This window comes from Manis javanica, chromosome 10, assembly GCF_040802235.1.
Source record: "Manis javanica isolate MJ-LG chromosome 10, MJ_LKY, whole genome shotgun sequence".
In the NCBI taxonomy this organism is placed as follows: domain Eukaryota; kingdom Metazoa; phylum Chordata; class Mammalia; order Pholidota; family Manidae; genus Manis; species Manis javanica.
Genome location: NC_133165.1, coordinates 21519335 through 21542912, shown reverse-complemented (window position 1 = coordinate 21542912; position 23578 = coordinate 21519335). Strand labels below are relative to the sequence as shown.

The following is a 23578-nucleotide window of genomic DNA, read 5'->3' as shown; positions in this document are numbered from 1 at the left end:
ACGAGTAGTGATTCTACAGTATGTTACTAAGCTGATGGACAGTGACTCTAATGGGGTTTGTGCGGGGTACGTGGTGAAGAGGGGAGCCACATAAACATAACGTTCCTAAGGTAATTGTAGATAGATACCAAAAAAAAAAAAAAATTTTTAAAGGCCGTGAATGATCTTCCTTTCTGCGTGTCTCTTAATGTCATTTTATTCCACTTTCCTTTATAACCGCTAGCCACACCTGGCTCTTCTCTGCTCATGAAAACATAAGCTCTTCTCTGCCTTCGGGCCTTTGCTCCTGTGCCTGCAACGTCCTCACACCCCCGCCTCTGTCCCTGCTCCCAACTCTGGAACTGCGGCCATGGCAACAGTTTGATATTGTCTCAGAAAGGCTGCCGCTGACTACCTAAATAGCTTCTCCGTTTATGGCTTACACTGCTACCTGACGCTGTTTACAGATAACTTCTGTGATAACATCTAAATCTTCACCACAGCATACAGCTCCGAATGCGGAGACTGTGTCAGCACTTAAGACAGCGCCTGGCACTGCAGACTGAGCCCATTCCAAACCTCACCTGAAAACCCGGGCGTGTTCTGAGGCGTGCTGGCGACATGGACGGCAGATGGTGTGCTCTCGCCAGCCGCACCCAGGGAGCTTGGATCCAAGGCACCCCAGAAAGGGTTCTTGAGTCCAGTTCTCCCACTCCGTCCTGAGGCAGTGCCAAGTGCCCCAGTGGTGGAGCTGCTGTGGGGGGCAGCCACGCTCGTCCCAAAGCCTCCACTGCCAGTGGGGCCTGCTGACACCCTGGATGTCAAGGGCGCTGGGATGGTGCTGCCAAACCCTGATGTACCACGGGTCCCACAGCTGGTGTTCTGGGTCACTGCTCCAAAGCCGGACTTGATGGCTGCAAAAAAGGGGGAAACATGGATCACTGTCTAACCCCATACACAAAAGTAAGTTCAAAATTGGTCGAACCCCTGAATGGAAGCCACGAAACCATAAAACTCTTAGAGAAGGACAGGGGAAAGTGTCTTGGCCATAAACATGAGCGACATCTTCGTGAACATATCTCTCCAGGGAAGAAAAGCAAAAATGAACAAATGGGACTATATCAAGCTTAAAAGCTACTCTACAGTAAAGGGCACCATCAACAGAACAAAAGGGCATCCTCCAGTATGGGAGAATATATTCCTAAATGACAGATCTGATAAAGGGTTGACATCCAGAATATATAAAGAGCTAAAACACCTCAACAAACAAAAAGGAAATATTGCAATAAAAATGTGGGCAGGGGAGCTGAACAGGCAGTTGGCCAGAGAAGAAATTCAGGTGCCCAACAGACACATGAAAAGATGCACCACATCGCCTGTCATCAGAGAAATGCTAATTAAAACCACAATGAGATATCACCACACACCAGTAAGGATCGCCACCATCCAAACGACAAAACACAACAGATGTTGGCAAGGTTGTGGAGAGAGGGGAACCCTCCTACACTGTTGGTGGGAACGTAAATTCGTTCAACCATTGTGGAAAGCAATACGGAGGTTCCTCAAAAAGCTCAAAGTAGGAATACCATTTGACCCAGCAACACCACTCCTGGGAATTGACCCGAAGAATAGAGCAGCCCGTTTTGTAAAAGACAGATGTACCCCTATGTTTATCGCAGCACTATTGACAACAGCCAAGAAATGGAAACAACCTACGTGTCCATCAGTAGATGAATGTATGCACAATGGAATATAATTCAGCCATAAGAAGAACACAAATCTTACCATTTGCAACAACATGCTTGGAGCTAGAGGGTATTACGCTCAGTGAAATAAGCGAGGCGGAGAAAGACAAGTACCAAATGGTTTCACTCATCTCTGGAGTATAAGAGCAAAGGAAAAACTGAAGGAAATAAACAGGAGCAGAATCACAGAACCCAAGAATGGACTAACAGTTACCAAAGAGAAAGGGACTGAGGAAGATGGGTGGGAAGGGAGGGATAAGGGCAGGGAAAAAGAAAGGGGGCATTATGATTAGCATGTATAATGTGGTGGGGCACGGGGAGGGCTAGGCTACACAGAGAAGACGAGTAGTGATTCTACAGTATGTTACTAAGCTGATGGACAGTGACTCTAATGGGGTTTGTGCGGGGTACGTGGTGAAGAGGGGAGCCACATAAACATAACGTTCCTAAGGTAATTGTAGATAGATACCAAAAAAAAAAAAATTTTTTAAAGGCCGTGAATGATCTTCCTTTCTGCGTGTCTCTTAATGTCATTTTATTCCACTTTCCTTTATAACCGCTAGCCACACCTGGCTCTTCTCTGCTCATGAAAACATAAGCTCTTCTCTGCCTTCGGGCCTTTGCTCCTGTGCCTGCAACGTCCTCACACCCCCGCCTCTGTCCCTGCTCCCAACTCTGGAACTGCGGCCATGGCAACAGTTTCCTATTGTCTAAGAGAGGCTGCCGCTGACTACCTAAATAGCTTCTCCGTTTATGGCTTACACTGCTACCTGACGCTGTTTACAGATAACTTCTGTGATAACATCTAAATCTTCACCACAGCATACAGCTCCGAATGCGGAGACTGTGTCAGCACTTAAGACAGCGCCTGGCACTGCAGACTGAGCCCATTCCAAACCTCACCTGAAAACCCGGGCGTGTTCTGAGGCGTGCTGGCGACATGGACGGCAGATGGTGTGCTCTCGCCAGCCGCACCCAGGGAGCTTGGATCCAAGGCACCCCAGAAAGGGTTCTTGAGTCCAGTTCTCCCACTCCGTCCTGAGGCAGTGCCAAGTGCCCCAGTGGTGGAGCTGCTGTGGGGGGCAGCCACGCTCGTCCCAAAGCCTCCACTGCCAGTGGGGCCTGCTGACACCCTGGATGTCAAGGGCGCTGGGATGGTGCTGCCAAACCCTGATGTACCACGGGTCCCACAGCTGGTGTTCTGGGTCACTGCTCCAAAGCCGGACTTGATGGCTGCAAAAAAGGGGGAAACATGGATCACTGTCTAACCCCATACACAAAAGTAAGTTCAAAATTGGTCGAACCCCTGAATGGAAGCCACGAAACCATAAAACTCTTAGAGAAGGACAGGCGAAAGTGTCTTGGCCATAAACATGAGCGACATCTTCGTGAACATATCTCTCCAGGGAAGAAAAGCAAAAATGAACAAATGGGACTATATCAAGCTTAAAAGCTACTCTACAGTAAAGGGCACCATCAACAGAACAAAAGGGCATCCTCCAGTATGGGAGAATATATTCCTAAATGACAGATCTGATAAAGGGTTGACATCCAGAATATATAAAGAGCTAAAACACCTCAACAAACAAAAAGGAAATATTGCAATAAAAATGTGGGCAGGGGAGCTGAACAGGCAGTTGGCCAGAGAAGAAATTCAGGTGCCCAACAGACACATGAAAAGATGCACCACATCGCCTGTCATCAGAGAAATGCTAATTAAAACCACAATGAGATATCACCACACACCAGTAAGGATCGCCACCATCCAAACGACAAAACACAACAGATGTTGGCAAGGTTGTGGAGAGAGGGGAACCCTCCTACACTGTTGGTGGGAACGTAAATTCGTTCAACCATTGTGGAAAGCAATACGGAGGTTCCTCAAAAAGCTCAAAGTAGGAATACCATTTGACCCAGCAACACCACTCCTGGGAATTGACCCGAAGAATAGAGCAGCCCGTTTTGTAAAAGACAGATGTACCCCTATGTTTATCGCAGCACTATTGACAACAGCCAAGAAATGGAAACAACCTACGTGTCCATCAGTAGATGAATGTATGCACAATGGAATATAATTCAGCCATAAGAAGAACACAAATCTTACCATTTGCAACAACATGCTTGGAGCTAGAGGGTATTACGCTCAGTGAAATAAGCGAGGCGGAGAAAGACAAGTACCAAATGGTTTCACTCATCTCTGGAGTATAAGAGCAAAGGAAAAACTGAAGGAAATAAACAGGAGCAGAATCACAGAACCCAAGAATGGACTAACAGTTACCAAAGAGAAAGGGACTGAGGAAGATGGGTGGGAAGGGAGGGATAAGGGCAGGGAAAAAGAAAGGGGGCATTATGATTAGCATGTATAATGTGGTGGGGCACGGGGAGGGCTAGGCTACACAGAGAAGACGAGTAGTGATTCTACAGTATGTTACTAAGCTGATGGACAGTGACTCTAATGGGGTTTGTGCGGGGTACTTGGTGAAGAGGGGAGCCAAATAAACATAACGTTCCTAAGGTAATTGTAGATAGATACCAAAAAAAAAAAATTTTTTAAAGGCCGTGAATGATCTTCCTTTCTGCGTGTCTCTTAATGTCATTTTATTCCACTTTCCTTTATAACCGCTAGCCACACCTGGCTCTTCTCTGCTCATGAAAACATAAGCTCTTCTCTGCCTTCGGGCCTTTGCTCCTGTGCCTGCAACGTCCTCACACCCCCGCCTCTGTCCCTGCTCCCAACTCTGGAACTGCGGCCATGGCAACAGTTTGCTATTGTCTCAGAAAGGCTGCCGCTGACTACCTAAATAGCTTCTCCGTTTATGGCTTACACTGCTACCTGACGCTGTTTACAGATAACTTCTGTGATAACATCTAAATCTTCACCACAGCATACAGCTCCGAATGCGGAGACTGTGTCAGCACTTAAGACAGCGCCTGGCACTGCAGACTGAGCCCATTCCAAACCTCACCTGAAAACCCGGGCGTGTTCTGAGGCGTGCTGGCGACATGGATGGCAGATGGTGTGCTCTCGCCAGCCGCACCCAGGGAGCTTGGATCCAAGGCACCCCAGAAAGGGTTCTTGAGTCCAGTTCTCCCACTCCGTCCTGAGGCAGTGCCAAGTGCCCCAGTGGTGGAGCTGCTGTGGGGGGCAGCCACGCTCGTCCCAAAGCCTCCACTGCCAGTGGGGCCTGCTGACACCCTGGATGTCAAGGGCGCTGGGATGGTGCTGCCAAACCCTGATGTACCACGGGTCCCACAGCTGGTGTTCTGGGTCACTGCTCCAAAGCCGGACTTGATGGCTGCAAAAAAGGGGGAAACATGGATCACTGTCTAACCCCATACACAAAAGTAAGTTCAAAATTGGTCGAACCCCTGAATGGAAGCCATGAAACCATAAAACTCTTAGAGAAGGACAGGGGAAAGTGTCTTGGCCATAAACATGAGCGACATCTTCGTGAACATATCTCTCCAGGGAAGAAAAGCAAAAATGAACAAATGGGACTATATCAAGCTTAAAAGCTACTCTACAGTAAAGGGCACCATCAACAGAACAAAAGGGCATCCTCCAGTATGGGAGAATATATTCCTAAATGACAGATCTGATAAAGGGTTGACATCCAGAATATATAAAGAGCTAAAACACCTCAACAAACAAAAAGGAAATATTGCAATAAAAATGTGGGCAGGGGAGCTGAACAGGCAGTTGGCCAGAGAAGAAATTCAGGTGCCCAACAGACACATGAAAAGATGCACCACATCGCCTGTCATCAGAGAAATGCTAATTAAAACCACAATGAGATATCACCACACACCAGTAAGGATCGCCACCATCCAAACAACAAACCACAACAGATGTTGGCAAGGTTGTGGAGAGAGGGGAACCCTGCTACACTGTTGGAAGGAATGTAAATTAGTTCAACCATTGTGAAAGCAGTATGGAGCTTCGTTAAAAAGATCAATATAGAAATCCCATGTGACCCAGGAATCCCACTTGTAGGAATTTACCCTAAGTGATGCAGCAGCCCAGTTTGAAAAAGACAGATGCACCCGTATGTTTATCTCAGCACTATTTACAATAGCCTAGAAATTGAAGCAACCTAAATGTCCATCAGGAGATGAGTGGATAAAGAAGATCTGGTACATATACACAATGGAATATTATTCAGTCAAAAGAAGAAAACAAATCCTACCATTTGCAACAACAGGGATGAAGCTGGAGGGTATTATGCTCAGTGAAATAAGCCAGGCGGAGAAAGGTAAGTACCAAATGATTTCACTCATATGTGGAGTATAAGAGCAAAGAAAAACTGAAGGAACAAAACAGCAGCAGAATCACAGAACCCAAGATTGGACTACCTATTGAAATAGTCTAAAGGGAAAGGAACTGAGCAGGGAGGGTGAGAAGGGAGGGATAAAGGCAGGAAAAAGAAAGGGGGCACTACAAATTGCATATATAATGTGGGCGGGGGCAGATGGAGGGCTGGGCAATACAGAGAAGACACATGGTAATTGTACAGCATCTTACTACACTAATGGGCATTGAATATAATAGGGTCCGTGGGGGGGACTTGTTGAAGGGGGAAGCCTAGTAAACATAATGTTCTTCATGTAATTGTAGATTTATACCAAAAAATAAAAAACATTTTAAAAGGCCGTGAATGATCTTCCTTACTGCCTGTCTCTTAACGTCATTTTATACCACTTTCCTTTCTAAAGCTATAGCCACACCTGGCTCTTCTCTGCTCATTAAAACATAAGCTCGTCTCTGAGTTTGGGCCTTTGATCCTGTGCCTGGAAGGCCCTCACCCCCAGCCCCTGTCCCTGCTCCCAACTCTGGAACTGTGGCCATGGCCTCAGTTTACTATTGTCTCAGAAAGGCTCCCACTGCCTACCTACATAGCTCCTCCGGTCATGAGTTACACTGCTACCTGACACTGTTTACAGATAACATCTGTCTCTTCACTACAGCGTAGACCTCCAAGAGTGCAGACTATGTTGGTACTTAAAACAGCACCTGGCTCAGCAGACCGAGCCCATTCCAAATCTCACCTGCAAGCACAGATGTGTCCTGAGGTGTCCTGGCCACGTAGATGGCAAACAGTGTGCTCTGGCCAGCTGCACCAAGGGAGTTCTGACTCAGGCATCCCCAGAAAGGGGCCGTGCCACCAGTTCTCCCACTCCATCCTGCCACAAAGTTGAATACCCCAGTGGTGGAGCTGCTGTGGGGGTCTGACACGCTCATCCCAAAGTCCCCGCTGACAGCAGGGCCTGCTGACACCCCAGATGTGACATGGGATGAGGTTGTGCTGCCACCGCTGCTGGTGGTCTGGGTCGTAGCTTCAAACTCCGAGGTGGTGGCTGCAAAAGAGAAGGAAATGAGGATCACTGTCTAACCCTATACACAAAAGTATATTCGAAATGGATCAAAGACCTGAATGTAAGCCACAAAACCATAAAACTCTTAGAACAAACATAAGCAAAAATCTCTTGGACATAAACATGAGTGACTTCTTCATGAACATATCTCCCCCAGCAAGGGAAACAACAGCAAAAATGAACATATAGGACTATGTCAAGCTGAAAAGCTTCTGTACAGGGAAGGACACCATCAATAGAACAAAAAGGCATCCTGCAGAATATATTCATAATGAATATATTCATAAATGACAGATCCAATAAAGGGTTGACATCAACAATGCATAAAGAGCTCACACACCTCAAGAAACAAAATGCAAATAATCCAATTAAAAAATGGGCAGAGGAGCTGAACAGAGAGTTCTCCAAAGAAGAAATTCAGATGGCCAACAGACACATGAAAAGATGCTCCACATCGCTAGTCATCAGAGAATTGCAGATTAAAACTGCAATGAGATATCACCTCACACAAGTAAAGATTGCCACCATCGAAAAGACAAACAACAACAAATGCTGGCAAGGATGTGGAGAAAGGGGAACCCTCCTCCCCTGCTGGTGGGAATGTAATTTAGTTCAATCACTATGGAAAGCAGTATGGAGGTTCCTCAAAAAATTCAAAATAGAAATACCATTTGACCCAGGAATACCACCTCTAGGAATTTACCCTAAGAATGCAGCAGCCCAATTTTAAAAAGACAGATGCACCCCTATGTTTATCGCACTATTTACAATAGCCAAGAAATGGAAGGAACCTAAGTGTCCATCAGTAAATGAATGGATAAAGATGATGTGATACATATACACAATGGAATATTAATCAGCCATAAGAAGAAAACAAATCCTACCATTTTCATCAACATGGATGGAGCTAGAGGGTATTATGGTCAGTGAAATAAGCCAGATGGAGAAAGACAAGTACCAGATGATTTCACTCATCTCTGGAATATAAGAACAAAGGAAAAACAGAAGGAATAAAACAGCAGCAGAATCACAGAACCCAAGAAAGGACTCACAATTACCAAATAGAAAGGGACTGGGGAAGATAGGTGGAAAGGGAGGGAGAAGGGGTGGAAGAAGAAAGGGAGCCTTATGATTAACATGTATAATTTGGGGAGGGCATGGGGAGTGCTGTGCAACACATAGTAGACAAGTAGTGATTTTGCAGCATCTTAGTACGCTGATGAACAGTGACTAATGGGGTATGTGGGGGGGACTTGGTGAAGGGGGGAGTCTAGTAAACATAATGTTCCTCAAATAATTGTAGATTAATAATGCCACAAAATAAAAAAAATTGGAGGAAACAGCTGTGGTGCTGCCAAAGGCTGACTGGGTGCTGGAGATGGTGCCAAAAAGAGAGGCTGCGGGTTTCAATCCACGAAAACCTGACCACATGGTGCTGCCAAAGGCTGGCTGGGGTGGGGCCAGGGATGCTGAGCTTCCAAAAGGAAAGGAGCTGCTGAAGCTGGGGGCCAGTGCTGGCTGGCAGTCCACATTTGCTGTCTCTCAGTGGCTCCGAACGTGTGCTGTGGGGTGACTCCGGGATAGGATGGGATGGGGGGCCTGGTGCCAGAACCAAAGGGAATGTTGAAGGCTGGGGTGCTGCTTAATGTCAGTGCAGGCTGGCTCGGGGCGATGGGGGCGGAGGTCGTGAGGGTGCCACTGAAGCCACCGAAACTGGCGGTGCTGCTGCCAGCAGCTGTCTGGATGGCGCCAGGCAGGGAGTGGCTGAAGGTGATGGCTGTTGTTGGAGCAGGCGTGGCCAGCGCCTGCCAAACTGGAGTATGGAGCCCATGGCTGGGCAGAGCTGGCAGCAGAGGCAAGGGGGGACCCAAGGAGGACAGGCTGGGCAGTGGAAGCAGTGGGGCTGGTCATGCTGCTCGCAGTGCTGGTCACACTGCTCACACCAAAGCCAAAGACAGGCTTCCGGGCAGAGTCTGCGGCTGTGCTGGTGGTGGTCCCCCAAGCCGCTGCTGAGGGGACACTGACACTGGCCGGGCCAGGGAACAGAGGGGTATTCGTGCTAGTGCCTGAAGTAGTTGTCTGACTGAAGGAGGAAGGAGTTGACAAGGGCAAAGATGTAGGTAGCCCTGTGCTGCTAAAAACAGGACTGAAAGTGAGGGGAGGCTGCTGGTAGCCGGGGTGTGGGCAGAGCTGGAAGATGCCTCCGTTGTGACTTGGGAATGGCTGCATGGCACAGGACCCTCCTTCCCACTTTTAGGTGGAGCCACAAAGATGGGCTTGAACATGGGACGTGCTGAAGACACAGCAGGAGCTGCCAAGGCAGAAGGGTTAGCAGGTGGGCTGCTCAGCATTCCAAAGAGAACACTGGGCTTCAGGGTGGGGCCTGGGGCAGGCGGGGCCTGGGGTTTGGCAGATGTCTCAGCCTGAGAGGCTGGAGGTGAGTTGGTGGCATCACTGGCTGGTATTGTGAGAGAGGCAGGGGTCAGCCCCGAGAAAGGGGCTGTGAACCTGGAATCTGAGAGGAGGGCCGGGGAGGGACCCTGGCTGTGAAGAGCCAAGAGGGCCCAGAAGCCCAGGTGTCTGCAGGGGTGAAAGGGCCATGGGTGTGGCTGTTAGGCAGGGAAATACATATGAGTGGGGTGGAAAGAGTACAGGGCCAGCAAAGCCCCCTAGAAAGGACTCGGTTAACCAGTTAAATTTAGAAATCCAGAAAAGATTCAGAGTTAGTGAGTTAATCAGTTAAAGCTCAAAAGGTCAAGAGAAACTTGGCCTTGAAGGTTTGAATATTTCCCAGATAAAAGTATCTGAGCACAGCCCATGTCTTCATTGTATCCATTAGATCATTGTATGATTCACTCTAGCCTGCTAAAAGGCCCACCTATAAACAGCAAAGTAAAGACAGGGAGATCCCACTTTAAAGCCAAAATTGTATTTAAAAAAAAAACTAGGAAGTTTCAGAAGAAAGATTCTTAACATACTCTTTAGCAAACAAATAACTCTGCCCACCTTGGAGGAAATGCAGACAGTCTTGATTAGCTAATTCTGCAGAATTACCTAGAGGACTGATGAGTAACTTAATGTCTCATCAAAGATACTGGAGACCACTTAAGCCCACACACTAGCCCTCTGTCACATTCCTGAAAAATCCTTAAAAGGGGGAACCCTCAACCTTTCACTGTGCTCCTATGTGAGGTCACCCGCACTTTCTAAGTGCGTAATCTTTTAACTTTAAACTCCGTCTTTCAGGCTGCTGCACTCCTCTCTCTGAGGTCACCTGCACTTCCTAAGTGCATAACTTCAACTCTTCCCAACCTTTCAGGGCACTTCCCTCTCTGAAGTCACCCACACTTTCTAAGTGTGTGACCTTTTAATCTTAAAGTCTTGCTCTCCACCCTTTCAGGGCACTCCTCCCTCTCTGAGGTCACCTGCACTTCTTTCTGGCTAAGTAACTTTAAATAAAACTTTTACTCTGTTGCACTACTGTGTCTCTGCCCTTCAATTCTTTGTCATGGCGGGGACAAGAACAGAGGAAAATACACAATGCCTCCCCCACAAACATTGCCACTGCAGCAGATTCTAGGAAGAAGAACAGAAAATGTCAACTATGGTATCTCAAACGTGATGGTATTTGGTGCTCTAGAAGCCTTGCTGGGCCAGGGATTCAGGAGTCAACAAATATGACTCTGCGAACTGTCTCTGGAGTGTGAAATTAACCCATATTCCTTACCAGTCTTATCCTCGAAGATCCTCTTCAGCCACTGTGACTGAGCTTGCTTCTCCTGGTAATACTCTTTGACCATGATCGAGCCGCTGATCGAGGGAGCTGGAGGCTACCAAGAGAAAAAGGAGAAGCCAACCCAGTCAGAAGGAAGTGAAAGAAACTTGTACCGACCCTTCCATTCCTGAGATGCAGGGGAGCCAGACTGGGGTGGGCAGGGGTGGGTGGACAGATCATACCAAGATCAGTGGGATCCCTCGCCTGGAGGGCACCAGGGGAAACTCGCGTCTGCGTGTCTGGGAGCTGCTGGGTGTAGGTGGAGAATCCCAGTTCTGCTCCCTACATGTGGTTGTATCTGCAAATAAAGTATCAGACTTACTTTCTTCCTGCTCTCTTCCTGAAATGGAGAGGTATGTCTATCCAGCCTAGTTTTTAATACTGAACTTTCACTAGGTGTCTCTGAGATTCTATCTTCTATGGTTTGGGCACTTGGATGGTGTTGGCAAGATTATTTCTAACAGTCAAGACAACGTGAAGTGGTCATTGCGCCAAATATGTGCACATTGTTGTTTACTGGACAGAAATTGCCTGGTCTGCTCAGATTCCCCCACCTAGGCTTACCTTACCCCAAACCCCCCAGCTGGCCTGGGTTATGCTATACAAGTCTGGGCAACCTTTCTCCCTTACCAGACCAAAAACCCCGAAGGACAGGAACATCTCTCTCTCTGTAACTACCAAGCCCCACACAAATCAAGGCTCAGTACATGTTGCCAGTGGGTTGTGGTCCATGCGCCCTCCATACACTACTGCCAACACATGCCACGCGTTCATCAACTTACCCTGTTCTCCCTGGGACTCCTTGTTTACTGGCGGAGCAGAAGAGTCAGATCCCTGAGGACCGTCCTCTTCTCTGTAGGAGGAAGAGGCACAGTTAAGTTTAGAAAAGCACTGGATAACTTTTTACACCCTCCTAACTACCAACTGACCAAAGTCTAGAACAAAAAGAAGACAACAAAAAGAAGCAAAGAAAATTCCTAAAGAAATGAAGAGAGGCAGTTCACAGAAGCCATAGAGACACCTTTGTCTTAAAACAAGCAGAAAACAATCTTCAGAACCTTACATACAACCTGCCAAGTTTCTGAGAGTCCTAGTCACACCTCTATCTCTAAGAAAGTGGCATTCTAGTTGGGCACCTAGGGGGTCAGCTGGGGTCTAGAATGTGAAGCCTGCTGCCCACCCCCATCAGTCACTCTGTTCACTCTGTCCCATGCAAGCCCTTCCTCTTACGCCCCAGCCCCTCACACTGCAGCATGAGGGGAAGCAGAGGCCGGTGTGGTCACACTATGTGACGACTGCAAGAGACAAAAGCGATTCAGGGCGGCACCATCTCTGCCCTTTAGATGTGAACTATTTTGATGCTCCAAATCGGAGTCTCAGAAAGCCTAAGAGCCAAGTAAATTTCCCTCCTTTCCCACCCTCTCATTAATCCACACAGCAAATCACCGATTACCTCATTTTCTTTTCTGGACTCTCTGGTGTCTGTGAACGGGAGGCTGGGCTGGAGATGGGTGAGGCACTGGGACGCCTCTTCCAGAGCTAAAAGCCAAACACAAGTCACGTGACTGACCTTGGGAATAACATAGGATCTGACCTTCAACATAATTCGGTGGCTCTAATCCATCACTGTATATAATGTCTCCTTTTCAAGTGACTAAAAAAACATTTCTTTCTGAAGTGGGGCTTCTGAAAAGTGAGTCAATTGCGACTTTTTGAAAGGGTTGTCATTGGCCAAAGTTGGAAAAGTTGCATCAGAAAGAGCAGCTACACTATACTGAGTGTCATGAAATGTTTATAAAATATCATCAGTTCATAAAGATAACACAGCAAGAATCATACTGGTCACCTTTGGAGTTAACTATGACAACAGTGCCTGCTTATTATCCTGCCACTCCTATAGATAGGGTTTGTTCTTCTATCTAGAATTACACAGACCTTCAGTTAACAAATGCAGAGGGAAGGACAGAATTAGAACATCACCATTTTGCCACAATGGACATAGACAAAGGCAAAAAATCGCCACTAAAATCATCAGGTGAAAAGCTCATAGGAACAATAAAGTGAACGATCAGACTGACACCTGAGCCCAGTGGGAGGCAACCACACAGCACGTGCTCCCAATGTGATGCGATCAGAAGTGCACAGCAGCACCTCTGCCCAAATCACTGACCTCGAAACTCATCAAGCCTCAGGAGCCAACTGCCCATTTACAGGGAAAATAGGGATAGAGTAATTGTCAAAATGGCACCATGACGAAAACAAAATCCAGAATGTAGTAAATTCTATAGAACATAATGACTCAGACTTTTCAAAAGTTAAGAAAAAGCGTAGTAGTAGTACCGTTGATCGAGTCTAAGAGAGGCCTGACGTCCCTGCTGCGGGGGAGGGCGCGCGCGGACACCGCCCCAGCCCGTGTGCTCCGCGCCTGCGGCGGCGGCGGTGGCAGCAGCGGCGGGGATACCCGCGTGGGAAGCCTGACAGCTGGAAGCCGCCAGGGGGCGCCGGCCGCGCGGGCTCGGAGCGCCCGGGGAGGCCGCGCTGTGAGGCCGGCGACCTGCCGCCTGCGGCTCCTCGGACGGGCTGAGGCGCTGGGAGCCGGGGCACGGCAGCCGGGATAGCCGGCATCCTGGCGGGGCCCGCGAACCCCGGGGGTGTGTCTGGCGCGCCCCAGGACCGCGGAGGGGTTCTGCCACCGCAGGAGTTTGCCAGGCCGGCTGCCCGGCCTCAGCAGCGTGCCCGGGGAGGCAGAGGCCCCAGTGCACGCGCGCCTCCCGCGGTCGACCCCGCAGTTGCCCGTGACGCGGCGGTGGTTTCCGGCGCGGCTGTGTAGCGGGCCCTGGGAACGCGGACCCCGTCCCCAGGGGACCCACAGGCGGTGGGTGCGTCCCTCGCCCCGCCCACCCCCGGCGTCCCGGCGCCCTGCCCCTGGTGCGGAGCTCCGAGCATCATCGCTCCGCCCAGGCCTGTTAAAAAGTTGATTATTTTTACCCTGTCTGCTTGTTAGGCCGTAAGATACAACCTTGTATAATGCTAAGTCTGAAGCTCTGAGTGTGAATTAAGTCCCCTGAAATGTAAATTTCAGTACTTGTTTTGGTGGCACTTCTTGAACGCTTACTATGGACAGTGTAGACGCATGAACACTTTACATGTACTGCCTCACAACTATCTTATGAAGTAGGTCAAAATCATTATTTCCATAAGTGTACAACCTTACCTTCAGATTTTTTTGTTACATATATTAATTAAATACCTTTAATGCTTTAATACTTTAAAAAAAGGGTCTAAGAGACATGTGAACCAAACACAATGAGTTGATTTTTGGTCCCTGATTCAAAGTAACTGTAATAAGAGAGGGAGGGTAAGAAGGGCAAATTGGAGCGATGATAACTAACATTAAGTCATTATAATTCAGAGGAATAGAGGCATTGTGGTTATTAATGTTCAAAAAGTTTTAAAAGTACACTGAAGTACCAATAGGGGAAACAACGTGTTTGTACTTAAAAACACAAGAGGAAAACCAATTTGGGGTGGGGGTGTTGATGGATCAGGACTGACCAAACACTGTTAACTGCTGGAGCCACATGGAGGTTCATTATGATATTTTTCCTTCCTTTGTGTATGTATGACATTTGATATAAAATTGTAAGAAGGGGCAATGACTATGTATGTCAGGTCTGTTGGGATCACTGATTGAGGAAATGTGTGTACAGTGCTCAGCAGAGGGCCTAGTGCAGAATAGATCCAGGTACAGCTTCGTACTCTTATGCTCCACATTGTCATAACTGCTTAGCCAGGGCCTTCATCTCTTCTATTTGTCATTTATCATTAATGTGTCATTTATATTACTCTAAGAGCCTTCTGTATGGATGAAAACTTATGTCAAATTCTTTCTCCTCTCAAAAACCTCCTTCATGCATGTGTTACTTTTTTTCCAGCTCCTATATATTGGGTGCCTGCTTACTGACAAGCACTGTAATGGGTGCTTTTCAAACATTACCTTCAATCTTTATAACAATCGTTTAGAGATGAGAAAAAGAGAGTTTAAGTCATTTACCTGCCCAAGAGTCTATAGCTACTAAGTGCCAAAGCCAAGATTTGAACCCAAGTCATTCTGGTAGCAAAAGTTGATCTGTTCTCCAGTCTACACTACATCCTTTCTAAAAATAATTATAACCACTTATTTTTAAAACTTTCATTAAATTCCCAGTGCCTAGAGGATGAATTTATGACCCAGTGCAATTCAGACTCATTCTACCTTTTTAATCAAATTAGTACCATATTTTGAATTATTCATCCTCTGTCTATTTATCTATAATAATGGCTCTGTCTTGTGTCAGGTTTCCACATAGGCATTCTGGGCTTTCTAGTTTGTTCCACTGGTCCATAGCGATCATTCAAGGGTTGGTAACTGCTGTTAGCTTAGAGGTGATCTCAGCATCTGACAGAAGGTGGCTAGTAAACACTGCATAATCAACTAATAAATGCAAAGAACCCACTTCTGCCACACCACCAGGTGTGTGTACCTGAGAGATGCCTCCAGTAGAAGTGTAGGAACTGGTAATGGCATTGCGGCTGGACATACGGATGCCACATGCGCACGTGCCCTTCGAGCAGCTCACAGCAGAGGTGCAGGTTTTCTTACACAGCTCGCCATCTGAGCTCTGTGAACTGAGGCCTCTCTTCAGAGGCCCAGGCCTAACAGGGAAATAAAAGGGGAAAACACAGATGTGCTACTGAAAGGCACCAACATTTTTTAAGGCTTCATCCACGGTCACAAAACTGTTCTAACGCAATGGAAAAGGATAATGTTGTTAATTTTACTGTTAATTCAGCTAAACATGTCTCACAAAGTCGGAAAGGGAAAGCTCAGTATTTAAAAAATTAAAAGTATGATTCTATTTATATATACTCTAGGAAACGCACACAAATCTATAGTGACAGAATGGGAACCAATGGATGCCTGGCAACAGGGACAGGATGAGAGGGAGATTTTAAGGCTTCACCAAGGGGCACGGGGAAACTTCTGGCAGTGATGGTGATGTTCATTATCTTGACTGTGGTGATGGTTCCGTGGGAGTGAAATTTAGACAAAATAGTTATTGTGGCAAGTTACTCAAAATGTTCCTCTCTGATTTCAAAGAGGAAAATTTATAGGATAATAATTCTGATAAGGATACATGTCAAAATTGATCAAATGGTACACTTCAAAGAGGCACAGTTTATTTATGTCAATTATACCTCAATAAAGGTGTTAAAAAAAAGTTTAGGAGGAACCAACCACTTTTTCTAAGATTCAAACTGAAACAGAAATTCCCTAAACATCTTTCCTGTGAAATAGTCATCCAACCATTGTGACAGCACAGACAGCTCACTGTCTCCTGGCTGATGAATGTCAACCACAGAGCAGTTTATCCCTGCACTAGATGCAAACATACTTTCTCTTTCACTTACTTCGCCTATGGATCCCATCTGGAGCCAAGCCAATTGTCCTCCTTTCATGTGATAGTCCTTCAGATTTTTGCAGGCCATTATCCTTCCCTCCCTCCAGAAATACACTCCCACCAGGGGTGTATTTCTTTACACCCCTGAGGTTTTTCTCCTCTGAGCTAGTGCTTATGTACCTTTAGAACCCCCTCACCCACCACCACCCCGTGACATCTTGAGTTGCTTCACTCTCTCGCAGTGAATTTCGGTTTGTGTCTGCGGCCCCTTGCAGGGCAGCACAGCCAACCAGCAGCCCTCCGCGGACAGCAGGACTAAGGCATTAGGACCACCACTGACCGGCCTCCTCCTAGTCTTTGTTCTGCTATCACCCCAGGGGAGGAGCATGTTAAGCTTTTTTGGCAGCCGTATCATAGCGCTGACTGAATTTAATAACATAACTTACCCAAGCCTTTTCACGCACATTTCCAGCCTCTTTCCCTCCCAGCCAGTTCTTCCTCAAATATAATTAAGCTAAAAGGCAGAAATCTCACATTTTTCTTAAATTTTGTACTGCTGCATTCTATCCATTGCACAAACCTTGTGATTTTTTTGTTACATACTTGGTTATTCAGTGTATCTACAAACCCTCTTAGCCTTAGCATATTTTATGCATATTAAAGAAAAAATAGTAAAAGGAATTAGACAAAATAGTTATTGTGGCAAGTTACTCAAAATGTTCCTCTCTGACTTCAAAGAGGAAAACTTACAGGTCAGTAAGTCTGATAATGACCCTTTCCCAAACAGGAAACCTCACCCAGATGGATTCTCACTTACTCAGGCACAAAAGCAGCAGGGACTCCGTTGGCCACCTCGGGCTTAAAAGCTGAATGGCCACTCCCACTGCTGTCATGGCACCTGTGACAAATCACAAACCCTCAGTTAGATGATAAGACCTCTCCTTTAAAGCATACTCTCATATTCCTGGGATCTTTTACTCTTTCTACAGAACATAGGTTCATGCTAGACAAGAAAAGGTTGCCTCAGATCTCAAAGATTCAGGAAGGTCAATTTATTCTAGGACTGTTCTAATCTAATCAGAAAAGTATAAAAATGCATCAAGACCTTTTGAACTATTCAGGTATACTGATTATTTGCTAACTTCTCACCAGAGCACTGCAATCACAAATTTAATATCCTACCATCTGTAAACTAAAGACAAAAAAACACTTTAGCGACCCACCTACACACATCCCCCAGTGCTCTCACTTAGTTGAGTCTGTAAGAGAAGAACTTCACAGGTCACAGATAAGGGCCTGCGCATGGTGCACATAATCACTGCTCATTCCAATTATGGGAAAGACAACACAGAGCCCTCAGTTATAGGCTCACTGGGGTCTAGACAAATTACCAACCCAGAGAACATGAGAAACTTGTTTTGACCATAAGAATAGTTATTTTCTCTCTGACCTCCACCACACCATCTCTCTCTGCCACTCCTGCTTAGTTGGCTGACATGAGCTCAGACTGCTCACTTGTAAAGCATATCCCTAGTATTCATTACCTGATCTTCCAACGTTACTTCCAATCAATCTTCCAATGAACACACTTGCATTTATTAGTATTTCCTTACCTAATGTCGCCATCTACTCTATCAAAGATGGCCAGCTGTGAACCTGCAGGTTATGGCTAACCTGGTGTAACTGATGAGGACAATGGTTCTATTTCTCAAATGTAGGGCCCACTGTCTCCTCAGAGCATGTTTCCTTGACCACCTTATATAGAGAGCTCCCCCTTTCTCATGACCCTCTTATAGCACTGCTTTTTAAAAATCTTTATATACTTACAATCTATAATTACCCTGTTTCATTGATTGCCCAAGTCCCAGGAGACCTTTGTCTTGCTCACTGCTCTATCCACAGTACCTGGAGTAGGCTCCGGCACATGATGGGTCTTGGAATTTGTTGAGTTACAAGAAAATTCTTAACTGACTCCTTGGAAAGCCACAAGCAGTTCTGCAGCTTACTCAGGGCCTTCAACTTCCTCTCTTTCCATCGAGGAAACAGACTGCTTCCTCTATTTTCATTACATTTTCAAAAATCAAATAATGAAACTGGTTTTATTCTCATTACTCATAAAGCTACCATACTCCAGTCTTCATTGTTCTTTGCTAAGTATTTCCTTCAGCACAAACATGACACCTAAGCTGATGATCACCCAAATAACTGACCACCACAAGGGGAAGACTTTCAGCATTCTCTCAAAATAAAATTTAACACATTTATATCAAAAGTATGAAGCTGATGTGGCCAGTAACTGTCGGCTTTTCTCTAGTACTTACGGAAAAGGTATATTACAAAATGTATGTAACCTGTGCCTAACGAAAGGCATAGTATTAAAGCGCTTGTTACCAAGCTCTTCCATGAAAGCCAAAGAAGAGGACCTGCTGTTCACATACAGGAAGTGGCCTCTGATTCTTTTGGGGAGTGATCTCTCTTTCAACAAATCCCAGGAGCCCCCGTGAGAGGCACGTTGAGTACTCTGCAGGGCATGTTACCTTCTTTTGTCCTCCTGACCAGCAGCAGATGTTTGGTCTTCCTCCTCCTCCACTGTCCTTTTCTTCCTCTTCCAACGTTCGAGGGCAAGCAGAACAGCCTCCTTTGACCACGGGTCTGGGGCCTTAGGGATCTGCGCTGCTCTGTAACAGAAAACAGGATTCTTGCATTAAGATATTCTGATCATGATGCTCCATAGCATGAACTTCAGGCGCTGGAAATCAGAAGCTATCCAACAAGCGAAAGGGTAATTTATACACTCACACAAATGGCCCTTAGCTGTTAAGCTACAGTCTTGGGAAAAACCTAGAAAATAAAAAACTGCTCAATAACTGGAACTTCAGATTTCTCCCTCACATAAGGAGCTTCTTCCTTTCCTTTGGGTTACAGTTATTCTCTCAGATGAACAACTGCAGGAGAATAAAGTGGACACACTGGGAGTCTTTTCCTCCAGCAATGCTTACATTGGAAGACGAGTCAGGTTGCTCCCGGGAGGAGCGATCCTCACTGTCGAAGGCCTGCACACCACTCTGGAACTACCACGAGACAGCACACGCTTCCTGTGACGGCCATTCCAGCACAGCGTGGGAAGCTCACAGGAATACCAGCCCTGATGGATTGGGTATCGTCTTGGACGTGTTATGCCAAAGTGGTGTGGTGAAGTCCCACAGACCCTGTGGAGAATGGGAGACACATTATGGAATCAAGGCAGCTTAGAAGAATGACAGAAAGTTTAAATTCCTTAAGAACCATGTGGGTTCAGTTATTTTCCAGAGAGCTTAAGCCTCTAAGCGATACAAAACACAGCATTTTTATGGCAACTTTCCCCATTCCACCTAAGGGCAGAAAGTGGCAGGTACTTAACAGCTGTCCCTGCAATGGATTCAACAACTTTCAGGGGGAAATTGAAAAACAGCCCACACAAGTCAAACTACAGTGGAAGAAAAGTGTGCATAAGGACGTGCAGGGACAAATTTTACAGGAATCCTTCAATCTCTTATGCTAAGTCATCAGAAATGTACACCCAAAGTCAAACATTTTAAAAACCTGAATGTTCACCTTTTCTAATAAATGTACTTATCAAGAATCTAGTGTTGTCACTGAAGTTTTCAATTTTGTTGTTATAACTCAACTGGGACTAAATGAAAATAAAAGTCTTTTTAATCTAATCATCTTTATCAGCCAAGTTATATCCATTCAGGAGTTTCCTGGGTACACCTCTTTGAGGTCAGCTGATACAATTTATTGGTCCAAAGACAGAAAAGTAACAAAACCTATCAGATTCCTATACTTTACAGACAGAAGATATTCTTACCTGAAGCAGGGATATTTTAAGTGATTTACCAATTATTCTGCTAAACCCATTCTGCATTAACGTTCAGATCTTTAAGAACTGAAAGAAAGATTTGCAACAACGTGGATGGGGCTAGAGGGTATTATGCTCAGTGAAATATGATAGGCAGAGAAAGGCAAGTATCAAATGATTTCACTCATCTGTGGAGCATAAGAACAGAAAAAACTGAAGGCACAAAACAGCAGCCGACTCACAGAACCCGATTGGACTAACAAATACCAAAGGGAAAGGGACTGGGAAGGGTGGGTGGGAAGGGAGGGAGAAGGGGAATAAGGGGCATTAGGGTCAGCATACATGATGTAGGCGGGGAGCACGGGGAGGGCAGTATAGCACACAGAGGAGACAAATTGTGAGTCTACAGCATCTCCCTACGCTGATGGACAGTGACTGTAACGGGGTATAAGGAGGGGGGCACTTGAAAATGGGGGGAATCTAGAAACCACCGTGTTGCTCATGTAACTGTACCCTAATGATACCAAAAAAAGTTAAAAATTAAAAATAAAAGGAATAGAAAAATGACCCAAAAAAAGGAACTGAAAGAAGGGAACAGTTCTGGCAGCACATCTCATAGCAAAGGCTAAAGGGAGGCAGGTGGACGCGCACCAAGGTGTTTGAAGAGGTGAAAAGGGCACAGAACCCACTTAGGACTTGAGAAAAAAAACTTTCAAAGTCAAGTCCTCCTGGGTCTGGGGAGGGTCAGCGTGTCTTACCGGCGATGAGGCCTCCGAGGGGACCCGAGGAAACGAGTGGATACTGACGGGGGAATGCGATCCCGGCGGGCTGAGGGAGCCGGCGGGGCGGGGCTTGCGGGGCGGGCGGGGCTTCCGAGGAAGGCCGGGCGCCGGCTCCTGGCCTCCGGAACGGGGGCGGGCTGCGGGGGGCAGAGCTTGCTCAAAACCCCTCCCATTTGGGAAGATCAGCGAGCTCTTTACGGCGGCGGAGCGGCTTCCGCGGCTCTCACCGCTAGACTGCCTGCCTTCGCTTGCGCGCCTGGGCTAGAGGCGGGCGAGCATTGTGCGCTGGCGGCGCGCGCTCCCTAGTTGCCAGGAGACGGCGCGCGAATGGCAGGCAGCTCGGGGCTCGCGGCTCAGGCTCCCCCAGGCAGCGGTGGCCCCCCCTCTCAGCCAGCTCGGCCAACGCGGCCGCCGCGGGCACCAGGTAATCAGCAGGACACCCGTTGGCGAGACAGCGAAAAAGAAAAAGGAACAGGAAAGGAAAGCATTGAAGTCTTTTATAAAATTCAATTGGTATAATGTGAAGTTTCTGTTTCTTTTTTTCTTTTTTCTTTCTGAAGGCTTCCCAAGAGAAACAATGTGGGTGCTATATTCACCCATAGAATCGAGTTCCCCCCATAACCCATTGCCGCCGCTGTCCATCAGCATAGCAGGATGCCACGGAGTCCGTACTTGGCCTCTCTGAGCTACATTGTTTCCCTGTGAGCCCACACACACCAGGTGCACCAATCATAATACCCCTGAATCCTCTTCTCCCTGCCATACCCCTCCCCTTTGGTAACCGCTAGTCGCTTCTTGGAGTCTGTGTCTGCTGCTGTTTTGTTCCTTCAGATTTAGATTTGCTTTGATTTAAAACTCCACAAATGAGGGAAATCATTTGGTACTTGTCTTTCTCCACCTGGCTTATTTCCCTGAGGATAATACCCTCTAGCTCCACCCATGTTGTTGCACATGGTAGGATGTTTCCTTCTTATGGCTGAATAGTGTAACATTTTGTATATGTGCAACCTCTTCTCTATCCATTCATCTACTGAGGGCCACTTAGGTTGCTTCCATACCTTGGTTGTTGTAAATAGTGCTGCAATAAACAGACAGATGGTATTCTCACCTGAAGCAGGGATATTTTAAATGATTTACCAGGTATTCTGCTAAACTCATACTGTATTAAAGTTCAGAGCTTTAAGAACTGAAAGAAAGATTTGCAACAACGTGGATGAGGCTAGAGGGTATTATGCTCAGTGAAATATGATAGGCAGAGAAAGACAGTATCAAATGATTTCACTCATCTGTGGAGCATAAGAACAGAAAAAACTGAAGGCACAAAACAGCAGCCGACTCACAGAACCCGATTGGACTAACAAATACCAAAGGGAAAGGGACTGGGAAGGGTGGGTGGGAAGGGAGGGAGAGGGGAATAAGGGGCATTAGGGTCAGCATACATGATGTAGGCGGGGAGCACGGGGAGGGCAGTATAGCACACAGAGGAGACAAGTAGTGAGTCTACAGCATCTCCCCACGCTGATGGACAGTGACTGTAACGGGGTATAACGGGGGGCACTTGATAATGGGGGGAGTCTAGTAACCACCGTGTTGCTCATGTAACTGTACCCTAATGATACCAAAAAAAGTTAAAAATTAAAAATAAAAGGAATAGAAAAATGACCCAAAAAAAGGAACTGAAAGAAGGAAACAGTTCTGGCAGCACATCTCACAGCAAAGGCTAAAGGGAGGCAGGTGGACGCGCACCAAGGTGTTTGAAGAGGTGAAAAGGGCACAGAACCCACTTAGGACTTGAGAAAAAAACTTTCAAAGTCAAGTCCTCCTGGGTCTGGGGAGGGTCAGCGTGTCTTACCGGCGATGAGGCCTCCGAGGGGACCCGAGGAAACGAGTGGATACTGACGGGGGAATGCGATCCCGGCGGGCTGAGGGAGCCGGCGGGGCGGGGCTTGCGGGGCGGGCGGGGCTTCCGAGGAAGGCCGGGCGCCGGCTCCTGGCCTCCGGAACGGGGGCGGGCTGCGGGGGGCAGAGCTTGCTCAAAACCCCTCCCATTTGGGAAGATCAGCGAGCTCTTTACGGCGGCGGAGCGGCTTCCGCGGCTCTCACCGCTAGACTGCCTGCCTTCGCTTGCGCGCCTGGGCTAGAGGCGGGCGAGCATTGTGCGCTGGCGGCGCGCGCTCCCTAGTTGCCAGGAGACGGCGCGCGAATGGCAGGCAGCTCGGGGCTCGCGGCTCAGGCTCCCCCAGGCAGCGGTGGCCCCCCCTCTCAGCCAGCTCGGCCAACGCGGCCGCCGCGGGCACCAGGTAATCAGCAGGACACCCGTTGGCGAGACAGCGAAAAAGAAAAAGGAACAGGAAAGGAAAGCATTGAAGTCTTTTATAAAATTCAATTGGTATAATGTGAAGTTTCTGTTTCTTTTTTTCTTTTTTCTTTCTGAAGGTTTCCTAAGAGAAGTAATGTGGGTGCTATATTCACCCATAGAATCGAGTCCCCCTCATAACCCATTGCCGCCGCTGTCCATCAGCGTAGCAGGATGCCACAGAGTCCGTACTTGGCTTCTCTGAGCTACATTGTTTCCCCGTGAGCCCACACACACCAGGTGCACCATTCAGATTTCCCTTGAATTCCCTGCTCCCTGCCACACC

General features: G+C 47.2%; 1 protein-coding gene and 1 pseudogene across 1 annotated transcript; both read right to left on the bottom strand.

The window, feature by feature from the left end:
- Positions 1-6723: 6723 nt before the first annotated feature.
- On the bottom strand, positions 6724-23325 carry LOC108385064 (nuclear envelope pore membrane protein POM 121-like). The gene is made up of 10 exons (XM_073214248.1): positions 20913-23325; positions 19313-19522; positions 18851-18991; positions 17131-17211; positions 15396-15567; positions 12326-12411; positions 11655-11725; positions 11055-11170; positions 10825-10927; positions 6724-7079 (listed from the first exon to the last, which is right to left on the bottom strand). The coding sequence occupies exons 1-10, from the start codon at positions 21107-21109 to the stop codon at positions 6724-6726; spliced, it is 1533 nt and encodes a 510-aa protein (XP_073070349.1). The 5' UTR covers positions 21110-23325.
- Positions 8504-10390, bottom strand: LOC140843680 (putative nuclear envelope pore membrane protein POM 121B; annotated as a pseudogene).
- Positions 23326-23578: the final 253 nt, after the last annotated feature.

Excerpts from the sequence above, each read along its gene's own strand:
- LOC108385064 (XM_073214248.1), bottom strand. The coding sequence starts at position 21,109 with ATGGGAGGGGTTTTGAGCAAGCTCTGCCCCCCGCAGCCCGCCCCCGTT. Across the intron at positions 11,726-12,325 it reads AGTCCAGAAAAGAAAATGAG|AGAAGAGGACGGTCCTCAGG; the intron begins GTAATCGGTGAT and ends TTCCTCCTACAG. Across the intron at positions 7,080-10,824 it reads GATCTTCGAGGATAAGACTG|CCACCACCTCGGAGTTTGAA; the intron begins GTAAGGAATATG and ends TCTCTTTTGCAG.